Source organism: Syzygium oleosum, unplaced genomic scaffold (genome assembly GCF_021117445.2).
Source record: "Syzygium oleosum isolate NSW1041296 unplaced genomic scaffold, Sole_v2.1 Sole_v2.31, whole genome shotgun sequence".
Taxonomy (NCBI): domain Eukaryota; kingdom Viridiplantae; phylum Streptophyta; class Magnoliopsida; order Myrtales; family Myrtaceae; genus Syzygium; species Syzygium oleosum.
The window spans coordinates 2441489-2454311 of NW_026607515.1; the positions used below are offsets into that span (position 1 = coordinate 2441489).

The 12823-nt window shown below is 43.6% G+C and overlaps 1 protein-coding gene across 1 annotated transcript; it reads left to right on the forward strand.

Annotated features, from left to right (window-relative positions):
- Nucleotides 1–116: 116 nt before the first annotated feature.
- Nucleotides 117–3069, forward strand: LOC115683131 (L-idonate 5-dehydrogenase-like). The gene is made up of 6 exons (XM_030607559.2): nt 117–274; nt 920–987; nt 1091–1327; nt 1861–2151; nt 2345–2532; nt 2714–3069. Exons 1-6 carry the CDS (start codon nt 124–126, stop codon nt 2904–2906), a joined length of 1128 nt encoding a protein of 375 aa, XP_030463419.2. The 5' UTR covers nt 117–123; the 3' UTR covers nt 2907–3069.
- The last annotated feature ends 9754 nt before the right edge of the window (nt 3070–12823 follow it).

Genomic DNA, 12823 nt, shown 5'->3' on the forward strand with positions numbered 1-12823 from the left:
AGTCGCATAGGAGGTGAGTCATCTGTCATCTAGTGATCTGGTCTTTATCATCGGACTCATGGGTTGACGTTGGACTGACTGCGACACTTCCATGGACAGTGAACCCCAGAACCTCCATTTTTCATGCTAGCATCATCTCTCTCTCTCTCTCTCAGGTCGGTGATCATCATGGAGACACAGACCAAAGCAAACGAAGAAGAAGAGACCAACATGGCTGCTTGGCTTCTGGGTGTCAAGAACCTCAAAATTCAACCCTACCATCTCCCTCCTCTTGGTTGGTTCTCATCTCTTGCGTTTGCTGTTGAGTCTTTAACTCAATTCAAATTACGATTCAGAAGTTGAAGCAACCCCCACCCCACAAGCCACGACCAATTAAGGTCTACAATTGTGCTGAATTAAAAATTCTTGCCTTGCTCAAAGTGGGTAGGAACCCCTCTATTTATCTGACTTTTATGCGGTGATCATCCTCCACTTTTCCTGTGGTGCTTTAATTGATGCTTCTTGCTGGATTTGGACTCCCAGAGAGTGATCTCATGGCTCGTGCTCTTTTATAATTTCCCCTTTTGTGCCTTCAAGCAAGATCGATAGTCCTTTTTTATGAGAGGATGTTGATGAAAGCATGAATAGAATCTTTTTGTGGTAAATTATAGATCTGCCACAGAAACAGAACGTGTCTAATTGAGCTTTCCTATGACAATGGCTACTTATGCTGTCACGGAATATTAGCATGAGCTCCTAAAAGTTGTGCTCGTTGAATTGAGCAAATGCATGAATTTAGCTTTGCTTTCTGATAATTAGGTTACTTACCTTTTTTTGAACAAGATTCTATTTGCTCCCCACTCTATTTGATGTTTAAACTGTGATGGAAAATGTGTATATGCTTTGTTGTGCTCTGCTCACCCTCTATTTACAATTTCAGGTCCTCACGATGTTAAGGTCCGGGTAAAAGCTCTTGGTATCTGTGGAAGCGATGTTCATCACTTCAAGGTAGAAGACTCTACTCATACCTTATTCTTCGGGTTTTGACCTGCAACCGCAAAAACCCTTTGGTGACCTTATTCCTGCTTCTTGTTGTATATCCTTGTTACAGACAATGCGGTGTGCAAACTTCATTGTCAAGAAGCCAATGGTAATAGGCCACGAGTGTGCTGGGATCATAGAAGAAGTTGGGACTGAGGTGAAGTCTCTGGTTGTAGGCGACCGTGTAGCCTTGGAGCCCGGAATCAGTTGCGGTCAATGCCGTCACTGCAAAGATGGCCGCTACAATCTTTGCCCGGAAATGAAATTCTTCGGATCTCCGCCAACTAATGGTTCTCTTGCCAATAAGGTATGCTTGCTGACATTTGGGTTTTTCAGGCTTTTATAGCCAAATAGTGCCCTTGCTTGACCGATTAAAATCTATATAAGCCTTTATCAGTATTGAGGTTTACATGAATGTAATGGCTTGATTGAACGTATAATAATTGTTTTAACATTTCTTTCCTCATATATTAGACATGTTTCTGGCTGTGTTATTTTGTTCTTGCATCTAAGGACAGGTACAGTGCATAGATTATTAATTCCCATTCCAGCTATATTTACACTACATCAATATGCCTAGAGTATTGTGCTGCCAACGCTGCTCTTACTCTTGAACAAATCTTAAGTTTCTTGGGTAAAAGTTAATACGGCCTTATGTTTCTTTGCTATTCTGGGGACTCAAATTACAGTTTAGGCTTCTGTAGAACTCCCTATTTCGAGTTCCTTGAACTTTTCAGATTGTTCGCGTTGGTAGAGAGCGTTTTGCTTGCTAACAAAGAAATGAAGTGAACATAGTTGATGAAAACACTTCTTTTTCCCTGTCTAATTGTTTGGGAGTAGGTGGTGCATCCCGCACATCTGTGTTACAAGCTACCGGAAAATGTGAGCTTGGAGGAAGGGGCAATGTGCGAGCCCCTCAGTGTTGGTGTCCACGCTTGTCGCCGAGCAAATATCAATCCTGAGACCAACATACTCATAATGGGATCAGGGCCGATAGGCCTCGTTACCTTATTAGCAGCTCGTGCTTTTGGAGCTCCGAGAATCGTCATCGCTGATGTAGATGAGCACAGATTGTTGATTGCGAAAATGCTTGGCGCTGATGAGGCGGTTCAAGTCTCAACAGATGTAAAGGTGATAGCATAATTTTCAAGTTTTGTACTTTTGTATACTAAAGAACATAATCATTCTAGAGACTTGGCCCACTGCGCAGCCTAATTGGGAGTGCCCTCGATTTTCTTCAAGTGAAAAAACATTCTGCTGTATATTCAACGTATGTTCAAGTTCTTCAGGTTCATCTTGAGTGACTTAATCTGAAACATTACAGCTCGTGGATGAAGAAGTGGCACGCATTCAAAATGCAATGGGCTGCAACATCGACGTGAGCTTCGATTGTGTTGGCTATGACAAAACAATGACCACAGCTTTGAATGCGACTCGTGCTGGTGGCAAAGTGTGCCTTATCGGATTAGCCTTGAGCAAGATGACAGTTCCTCTTACTCCTGCAGCAGCGAGGTAATTGCATAGCTTGATTTGATGTTTCAAGGACGATGCAAATGACATTAATGCAAATGTTATCCCTCTGCCTCTGTGATTTGTCTACAAGCAAGCACGATTCCATTCATTTTGCATTTGTTCACTCGCGCATAGCTTCTTCTTGAATGTTATGACTAGTTGAGTTTCTTCTCTTTGGCAGGGAGACTGATGTAATAGGCATATTTCGGTATAGAAACACATACCCTCTCTGCATCGATTTCTTACGGACCGGCAAGATCGACGTGAAGCCTTTGATAACCCACCGCTTCGGATTCTCGCAGGAGGAGATTGAACAAGCCTTTGAGACCAGCGCTCGCGGCGGCAACGCCATTAAAGTCATGTTTAACCTGTAGGAAGTCATGTTTAGTACCGTTGGATAAATCTGAACATGGTTATGTTGTCAAAGAAGGCCAAGGCCCTCATCCAAAACTTGCTCATCAGAGATTGCGAAGTACAATTTTAGGCCCAACATAGCTTGAAAATGATATTTGAGGAAGATGACATTTGCTTGACCAAGCATTTGATTGATACATTCCAACTTGCAAGGCCTCAGGAACGTTGATTAAGTCAAAACCAGAGTGAAACATTGACACTGACACGAAGTGGTGACTTTGTCGCTTTACTGGAGAGAAAACTAATGGAGAACAAAGGTGTATTATGCTCTCACTAATTCTAAAGTTAAAGCACTAAATTCTTTGCTCTGGAGATTATGGTTTGAGATTAATAATATGATGTGAAAGTGCATGATTATTTAAAACGTTTTGTTCGGTTGGCCGAATATCTAGATGAAGGCAACAAATGTGCTCACTCCCAATAGCAAAAGTTCTTGGTCCTGAGCAATATCTCAAAAGGCTCCCCAAACAATACCCCACATAGTCGAGTTTGGCAGGGTTAGCCCCCACTTTAGGGGTGTCAGGCGACCTTAAACTGACTTGGGTATAGGCAGGTCCCACGCCAAGAAAAACATTGTGGCTAGGTTTATACCCGTAAGACTTCCATATAAGTTCTCTCCATATTCCCTCTATCCTGAGAAGACAAAGATTGGAAGGGAACTAAGAGGCATTTTGGTTAGAGAAGGTAAACTCCATATCAGCTTTGGCTAACTATCTCGGGGTAGACAGGTATAGTTGTCACGCCCCGAACCCCATCGAGCTCGCGACATCCCCTGCTCCGGTCGAAATGATGCGACGTCCCAGGAACGTCGCCGACCCAACCCAAACATCGTGAGCCACATGCGGAAGCGAATAATAAAACCCCGGACAAATAATGACGACAACGGGTAGAACAAATGAAATGTACAAACAACAACATATTTATACAACACCAAATATACAAACATTGTATTACAAACATATACAGCAAATCAAGCATCCGAAGTCACCGTCATATCGAAATATCAGGCCCTGCGTTATCTTAACTTCACTACTGGTCAAACTAATCTTAACAACTCCTTATAATACCCTAGGAAAAACCTAGGGCTCATCCTCCTTTCTTCATGCTCCTACTTCGCCTGGTTCGATCCTCCGGAAGACTTCTTAGGCATCGCCTGCAACTTCACTGGGCAACCTGGGCACCCCATAATTAAGCATCACATCACGCGATACAAACACACTCGCACGCTACTCACACCATGCGTCACTTTCCACAATCCTCTCGCTTGTCTTGCCAAATCCCACTCATTCTCAACCTTTCCACCACTACCGCGCCCGCGTAAAACGCATCGCCAATGGTCTTCGACTCGTCGCATCGCATCACTCCCGTCGGGCCGGCATCGTCACCTCGTCGGGACGGCATCATCCCGCGTAAACGTACACGCTCGGGATGGAATCCTACACACACTTTCCTTCTACCGCGCCCGCGTAAACGCATCAGGCCAACGGTCTTCTTACCACGTCGGCATCGACACCCTCGGGTCTAGGGCATCGTCACCTCGTTAGGGACGGCATCGTCCCGCGTAAACGTACACGCCTCGGACGGATCCTTTCCAACCAATCTCACATTTCCGTACCCTCGTTCCACTCAAACCACACTTACACACAATCGCACACGCACGGCCAAACATATACGCCTCACACATACATAGCCATGCACCAAATTCACATCTCACGTACACTTCACAAACACGCATTCTCATCACACGAACACCACATGATCACCCACACTCGGCACACGAACTCAATGCACATTCACATGTCCACGCCACCACACCTCACAACCACACACACGGCATAGCACCACATCACATTCGGCCCAAGCACAAACTAGAACAAGCCAATGATCGCAAACTACACAATTAATCCGATAAACCCAATCAAGCCAATACATTTCCAATTAATCACCCATTTAATTCCCGATCGATCCTCGACATCACAGCCCTAACTTAGCATTCCTAAACCTCGAATTTCGTCGTCGTCCAATCAGCCCACAACCTCCAAACATTCAACCCCTAACTTAGTCCCGAAGATCCACCAGAAACGCCACAAACAAATTCCTAAAATCACTTAAACCGAACTTCAAACGAGTCTAGAAATACCCCGAGGTCCTAAATGACATTTGGGGAAAACACTTACCCAAAAAGGCGAGACAGAATGGGGCCGGAACGGGTCGGGACAGCAAGAAAGAATAGGCGGCGATGTACGGACGGCGTGAAAAAGTGTTCCGTACGGACAGCGTGAATGCGCACCGTACGGACACCGTACGGATCGCGCGGACGGCGACGTACGGCGAGGCCTGGACGGCCGGTGTCGACGGACAGTGATCGAGCTCCTGGTCTCGGCAGTGCATCTTGTTTTGCGGGAAAGAGAAAAAGAGAGAAACAAGGCTGTTTTTTGACAAAAACCGGATCGTGGTGGGCCGAACAGTGAGAGGGAGGTCCAAGGGTGCGTGAGAAACGTAATCTGCAGAAATGGAAACGGGAAAAGAGAGAAAATTTTGGGGGAAAAATGGCTGAATGGTCTTCCACGAGAGAGAGATGGTCTGGTCAAATGGGTCAAAGATGGTGTGAGTGGAATCCATGTGTCTCAATCTAAGCCCATTGGACAATTTTGCCCTTGATCCAATGGCTTTCTTTCCTTCTCATCCAATAATTTAGGGGTAGAATGGTCATTTGCTCTTAACCATGGTTGACCAGACCTGAGTTAAGCCTAACTCACCTTGGTTAATCCTAAAATTAATCCAAATTTCGGAATTAATTAAAAATGGCCTAGGGGTATTTTCGTAATTTTCCGATCCCGAACCGAAATTCCAATTTTTGCACATACGCGTTCCATATATGCGTGGCCAACATAATATGGCGTCGGAATCGCGAAATTCATCGCGCAAGCCCTCGAAAATCCACGTCAAAGTCTCGGGAATAAAATAATATTATTTTTCCAATTTTTGTCGAAATTCCAATTTTTGGCCAAAACCACTGAATGTGCGTGGCCACCCCAAAATGACCTTGGCCGCGAAAAATAACCTCAAACGGCCTCCGAATCCGGCCTCCCACGGGGGCAAAACCGTAATTTTCCTGCCCGGATCGAAATCCATTTTTTTGCGAAATGGGTGGCCCCAAGGTTGGCCAAGCCAAAACGTCATCGGCCGTCCAAAATTGTCACTTTCAAAATTCTCGATTCCCGGGCCCGAATTCCAAGAAATGACTAAAATCGAGCAATCGCAACTTTAGCTTATCTCTGGCTAACGGGTGGCTCATTGGGATTACGCGCTCTCGACCCATGATCGACACTAAGTCAAATCACGTTTAAGTTTGCTCGAACCAAGACGACCTCGATTGTCATATAATTGCAAGGTCTGTCACTAGTGCCCTTTGGACACGATCAATCAAGTAGACCGGTCTCGGTTGGCTCAAAACATTCCCTCGTCAATCCATATGGTCGAAGATCGAAGCCAAGTCGAGTTCTTTGGTTGTGCGAACTCAATCCCGTAACGGCCCTACCCCTAAGGTTAGCATCCCGAGAATGCGCGGTTCCCGGGTGAGATCTCACTATAGCGCATTGGTCAAATTAATTTCTTAAATCCCGGGAAAAGGATCGAAAATTCAGACTGTTACAATAGTAGCCTCCGCGCCTAGAGTGACAGGAGAGTGACTTCAGTTCCTGTTGGGTTGCACAGTGCTTAATTAACCGGCTTGCTAGCCCAGTATCCCTGGTTAATTAAGCAATGTGTGAATTAATAAAATATTTAGATAAATAAATAATTAAGGCTCATCAAAAGTTAGGCAAAATGATACTATTAGTGCCATAACTTATGTACGGAGATCACTTTGGTGCCATAACTTTTTTTCGGATCACTTTGGTGCCAACTTTTTTGAAAACGATCACTTTAGTGTCAATGCCGACATGGCTTGCCGAAAATCCTATGTGGCGTTGACATGGCTCACCGGAGAGGTCCAGGTGGAATCAAGCATTAAAAACCAAAAAGGACGCCTGTTTAGTCACGACGTGTACTTTTTTAGAAAAATAAAATTTATATTATATTTATTTATATTTAAAAAAAAAAACATCAAACATTGCAGCAGCGGCGCTGCTGCCACCCCACCACCGCTGGGAAGGGCCGACGGTGGTGAGCGGAGTGGTCGACGAGGGTCGCCGGCCCCTGGTCTGGGCTCGGCGACCCTCGCCGAGAGGAAGCGATCGCCTTTGCTGGCGATGCGAGACCTCGCCGTTGCGACCCAGGCAATGGCAAGGTCGGCCTTGCCAGATCTGGCGAAGCTCGCCCTGCCGGCCACAAGCGAGGCCGACCTCGCCCAGCCAGGGGCCGGTGAGGAGCCCTCGCCGGTGGCCGGCGGGGTGAGCTTCTCTAGAGACCGGCGAGGTCGGCCTCGCCAACCCTCCCCTTTGGTCGGTCGCCGGAACGGCGACCGGGAAAAAGTTAGGAAAAAAAAAGATTAAAAAATTCGAAAAAAGCCACATAATTTCCACGTGTACAAGTCAGACCATTTTTTTTTAAATATAAATGCCACATCAGCTTTTTGGCCGAAGTCACTAAGGGCGTGAATGGTAACCATTCTGCACTAGAAATCAAATTCTTGCCAGAAATTGATTTCCAGAATTCTTGCCAGAAATTAATTTTTGGAGGAGAAATCTGTTTGATAAAACATGACTAATTCTGCTCCAGAAATTGATTTCCGGAACAGAAATCTATTTTGATTTGTTGATTTTTTTTTGCACCTAAAAAAATTTAAATTTCACTCAAAGTGGGTGGTCACAAGTATTTTAAGTCATTCTGTGAAGTTTTAAAATTTTTTATTTTTTTATTTTATTGGGCACCTAAAAAAAAATTTCACTCAAAGTGGGTGCCCAAAAGTATTCTAAGCCATTTTGTGAAGTTTTGAAATTTTTTATTTTTTGATTTTTTTGGGCACCTCAAAAAATTAAATTTCACTCAAAGTAGGTGCCCAAAGGTATTCTAAACCATTTTGTGAAGTTTTGAAATTTTTTATTTTTTGATTTTTTTGGGCACCTCAAAAAAATTAAATTTCACTCAAAGTGGGTGCCCAAAGGTATTCTAAGCCATTCTGTGAAGTTTTGAAATTTTGATTTTTTTATATTTTTTGAAAAAAATTCACCAAATTTCCTATTTTCTGGAAATCTGACTTTTTTTTATTTTTTGGAAATTTTTATGAATTTTTCTGGAATTTTTCAATTTTTACGCATTTTCTGAAAAAAAAATTAATGAGATCTCAAAATGTGTTGTAAAGGCCATGAAAAAGAGAGAAAATAGGGAGAATGCATTCTAGAAGAGAAAAGCTACAAAAAGTAGTTTCTCTTTTTTTTGCCCAAAACTCATTCTGGAATCAAAAATGCATTCTGGAATCAAGTATTTTTAACAAACACATTTTTATTCCAGAATGCAAAAATTGCTCCAGAATGCATTCCGGAAATTTTTTAACAAACACATTTCTGTTCCGGAATGCATTCTGGAGCAAAATTTCTACTCCAGAATGGATTCCATGCGCGCCCTAAAGTGGTCTATTTTCCTCCGATTTGGCACCAAAGTAATTCGAAAAAAAGTTATGGCACCAAAGTGATCTCTGTACACAACTTATGGCACTTCTGATGTCCTTTTGCCTCAGAAGTTGACTTACGATACCCTTCTCTTAAGTCATAACAGGGTCTAGCACAATAGCTATGGGGCTCCAAACTAAATTTGGTCGGCCAATGCTTCGGCCTTAATTACAGTTGCACTTGAGAATTTTTCATTCGTTCATCTTTCGTCAAAACGAAACAAAAATGTCAAAAGAGGAAGAGGCCGCACTTGACCAATCGTTCGACTTTATGAAATAAGAAGCTAGGGTGAAACTTTCAAATATTAGAGATCTAAAGTGTCGTTACTCTATTCTTATTTATATGGGACAACAAGGTGGCTTAGTAAATAGTAACCGCTTGGTCCTCAGAGTTTATTAAGCGTACCAAAAGAAATGCCTTTTAAAAGACTAAACCAAGAAGGTTGTGAGATTTGAAAACCAAGAAGGTTGTGAGATTTGAAAGGGTTTTAGGCTTTGTTTGTTTCGCGAAAAATATGGCATTTTTAGAAAATGTTTTTAGGGAAATTATTTTTCAGGAAAATGACAATATTTTTCGATGTTTGGCTGAAATCTGAAAAATAAATTGAAAAATATTGTCTGTCGTTTGATAATGAATATTAAATATTTGAGCGCCAGTAACTTGCGCATGAACAACCAAGGAACCGAGTATCGGCCCCAAAGTCTCGGGTTTGGCCTTGATGGACCTCGACCCAGGTGCTGGGGACCAAAGGACGGGCTCTAAGGTCATGATCCTCACCTCGATGGATTTGGGCGCGGGTGTTGAGGACCCAAGCTCGGACTCGATGGACCTGGGCGTGGGCGCCAGGGTCTCGAGCCTAGCCTTGATTGACCCAGGCGGGCACTAACGTCCATGACCCAACCTCAATGGACTCAGACTTAAGCCCAAGCGCTAGGGACTTGGGCATGGGCGCAGGGGTCCCGAGCCCAACCTTGATGGACATAGGCACGAGCATCAAGGACCTGTGCTCGGCCTCGATAGAACTAGCCAAGGCGCCAAGGTCCCGGGCGTGGCCTCAATGGACATGGGCCTAGGAACTGGGAACCCAGGCATTGGCACCAAGGTCATGGTCCCGAGCATGGGGTCTCGAGCCCGAGCATTTGTGGACCTGAGCCTAGCCTTTGTGGACCCAACTCGAGGCATTGGGGAGTCAAGCAACGGTTCCGGAGTCCTAGGCCCAGCCACAAATGCTGGTGTCCCGAGCCCAATCTCTATGGATTCGGGCCCGGGCATCAGGGTTCTGGGCCCGGTCTCTTTGGACTTGAGCTTGACCTTGATGGACCCTGGTAGACCCAGCCCTGCCTCGAGGCCGCTGTTAGGGGCTCGAGAAGAAGTGTTGGGATTCTCATGCCAAAACGTAGAGTTTATGGTCCAAGCATTGATACCTAATCATATTTTAGAAAATAATTTTCGATTTTTTTTTATAGATGAAATCATTTTCTTGAATATAAGCACAGATTTTCCATTGATTAGGAAAATATTTTCCGTTAACTCATTTTCTTAAGTGATCTAAACGCCGGAATGAAGAAAAGGTTTTCCCGGAAAATATTTGTTGCGAAATAAACAAGGCCTGAAGTTACATTTCTTTCCTAATATTTCATGCCGATAATTGTGTAGAACAAAGATCGACACGTCTCCGAAAAGAGCAACACAATTTTTACTTGTAGTGTATCCGTAAAATCTTATACAAACACAAGTTCTATTTTATAAAAAGTTGTTCGGACGCCTTTCGTGAATATCACGTGACAGTATTCCTAAATTAATAACAGCGGCGACAAAGGCTAACGGAGGCCATAGCTCTAGGCCGCCGGATTGTCTTTGTGGCTTTTTACGTATAATGACTTTAATTATGTCATCTTATTCTCTCATCACTTGGTGGTGAAGCCCAAAAAAGAAGAGCTTTGACTGGCTTGCGTATAAACTACAATCAAAAAGTGATTAACCCCCAACGAAAGCCGATTAACATCCCATGCACCGCAAGAAACCAAGAAACCAACGGACTTGAAGAATCTTATCAATACGATTAATGACCAAAAATTAACAAAAACTAATCCCCAAGCATGCTGGTGCTAATGAGTTATAATTAGGACGTATCTTTAGTAAGAAACCCTATTCTCTCTTTTTACCTAGAGCCACAATGTGTCTACATCATTGCCAACTTCTACAATTCAGCTTTCCCAGATCAAGTCTGTCAATCCCAGCAGATTCCTCGATATATAAATCCACACCTAAAAGCCGAAACCTATAATTAACCAAGATATGGAAATCGTCCGTCCATTTAATTTCTCTAACTAGGTTAGAAGGAGAGGCCAACCACAAGCATCCAAGACCACCCAATTTGTCATATACGATTAAAAGAATGTTTTATAACGGCAGTATAATGTGTCGTTTCTAGCGTGGTGTGATAGAAACAGATTAAAGTACTAATCGGGGCCGTACTAATCAACAACATGTGTGGTTTGGTTCATACGCCAATTCCCTTGGACCTCGTCTAAGCTCTCCTCCGAGGGCAGGCCTCATGACCATTTCAACGATAACCCTCGAAAGCCTCTGCCGTCTCCGACCAGTCCGACTTACTTTCATATTCTCCTCCCTCTCAACGTCCAATGAAGATGTCCAAACTATAAGAAGCCTCGGACACCGACCGCACCTCCTCGCAAGAAGAGACGTGCCAATCGCTTTTTCCAAGTTGTGGACGGAGAAAATGATGTCCTTTTGGACTTCCACCGAGAGAGTTGCGAACCCCTTATCTCGTTCAGTGGAAGACTTGGTCAGATGGTCCCTCATTGGCCGATTTTCCGTGGCACGCGTAGAGCAATGCAAAAGTCCAAGGTCTCCCCAAGGGAGCTAGTGAAGTAGAAAGGCTCGATCTTCTGGGTCCCCTCTTCCATTGATTCTCGTCTTGGCACAAGGTTGAATGTCGACAGGAGAGAGTTCGAATTAAACAAAGGGCTACCCCCCACGAAAGACGTTCGTGGGGGACACGTACGTTGGTTAGTTTAGATATAGTTGGTAGTTGGGTCACTGCTCACCTGGGTTAGAGCTTGGTCTTAGCTTGATCAAATTTGGGATTTTGCAGGTCCTTCTTGAATCGTCTTGTAACAGTTAGCTAGCCATCTATAAGGAAGAAAGAACGATGATTTCTTCCTCTTGCTGGTTTGGACAACTTCATAGAACGATCGAACTCGTCGATGGACCCCTCGTCTGTCTTTGGTGTCCCTCTAATTTGCCTCCAAGAGGGAGTCTCAAACAAGAATTTATGACTCTTCAGTTGGCTATGATTCGTTTGCCACGATGCTCTTAGAGTATTAATACCGAGTTAATTAAAAGGGTACAAAAAACCACCTTAGAAGGTCCTCATGGCCCCCACTAACTCACGTCCAATCCTACTCGTTGATTGGCTGATATTGTTATTATAATCGGTAAAAATCATAGCTCGGACTGCCGAAAGAAGGCCAATCAGACTTGGAATGACGTAATTATAAAGAAGGCTTGTCTATGTACTTCTCGAAGGTAGACCAACACTGCCGTATAATAACCACAGAAAATATTATTATTCATATGATATGTGATTTTTTTTATATATTATGGGTCTAAGTCCTGCTCGAAAACATCACTTTTTGGACGGAGGAATTCGGAAGCTGTCCTCAAAAGTTGCTCACCTAACCAAAGCCAGAGATAGGATGGGGACGAGTTCTTCCGCTTAACTTAATTTGGGGGTTCGAGAGAAGCCACCTGCCCCGCCAATCAAAGCAACCCACGTGGCTAGATTCACTCCATCGATGCCTAAGCAGATTTCAAATTTGGAACCTTGAAGGTTGGTATTTTTTTTCTAAGTTTGGTCTTTCAAATATTTTTGCGAAGAATAGAACTTCCTCGTTTTTCAATATCCCGACATCATTTGCACAAAATTCAAACGACCCACAATTCATCCCACTTGTGAAGCCACAAAACAACAAATTCAAGCGCAAAACCTCTACCATTATTAGAATAAAAATAAAAATATAATCAAACACTCGCTCGCGCCTATATATATATATATTGTGCTTAAACAACAAATTTAAGCACAAAATAACGTTGCCGTGCCGTTAAGGCCAACATCCCCACCCAACACATACGGCCGCACTCGGTAGACTTTTCTCACACACACTCAAAGAAACAAGAACGAATAAATACAAAATAAAGAAACACGTAGCATCAAATATCATCAAACACTCGCATATATA

Bases quoted from the DNA above. Each gene is read 5' to 3' on its own strand.
- LOC115683131 (XM_030607559.2), top strand. From the start codon at position 124: ATGCTAGCATCATCTCTCTCTCTCTCTCTCAGGTCGGTGATCATCATG. The intron at 988-1,090 runs GTAGAAGACTCT...TCCTTGTTACAG, and splicing joins GCGATGTTCATCACTTCAAG to ACAATGCGGTGTGCAAACTT. The intron at 2,533-2,713 runs GTAATTGCATAG...TCTCTTTGGCAG, and splicing joins CTTACTCCTGCAGCAGCGAG to GGAGACTGATGTAATAGGCA.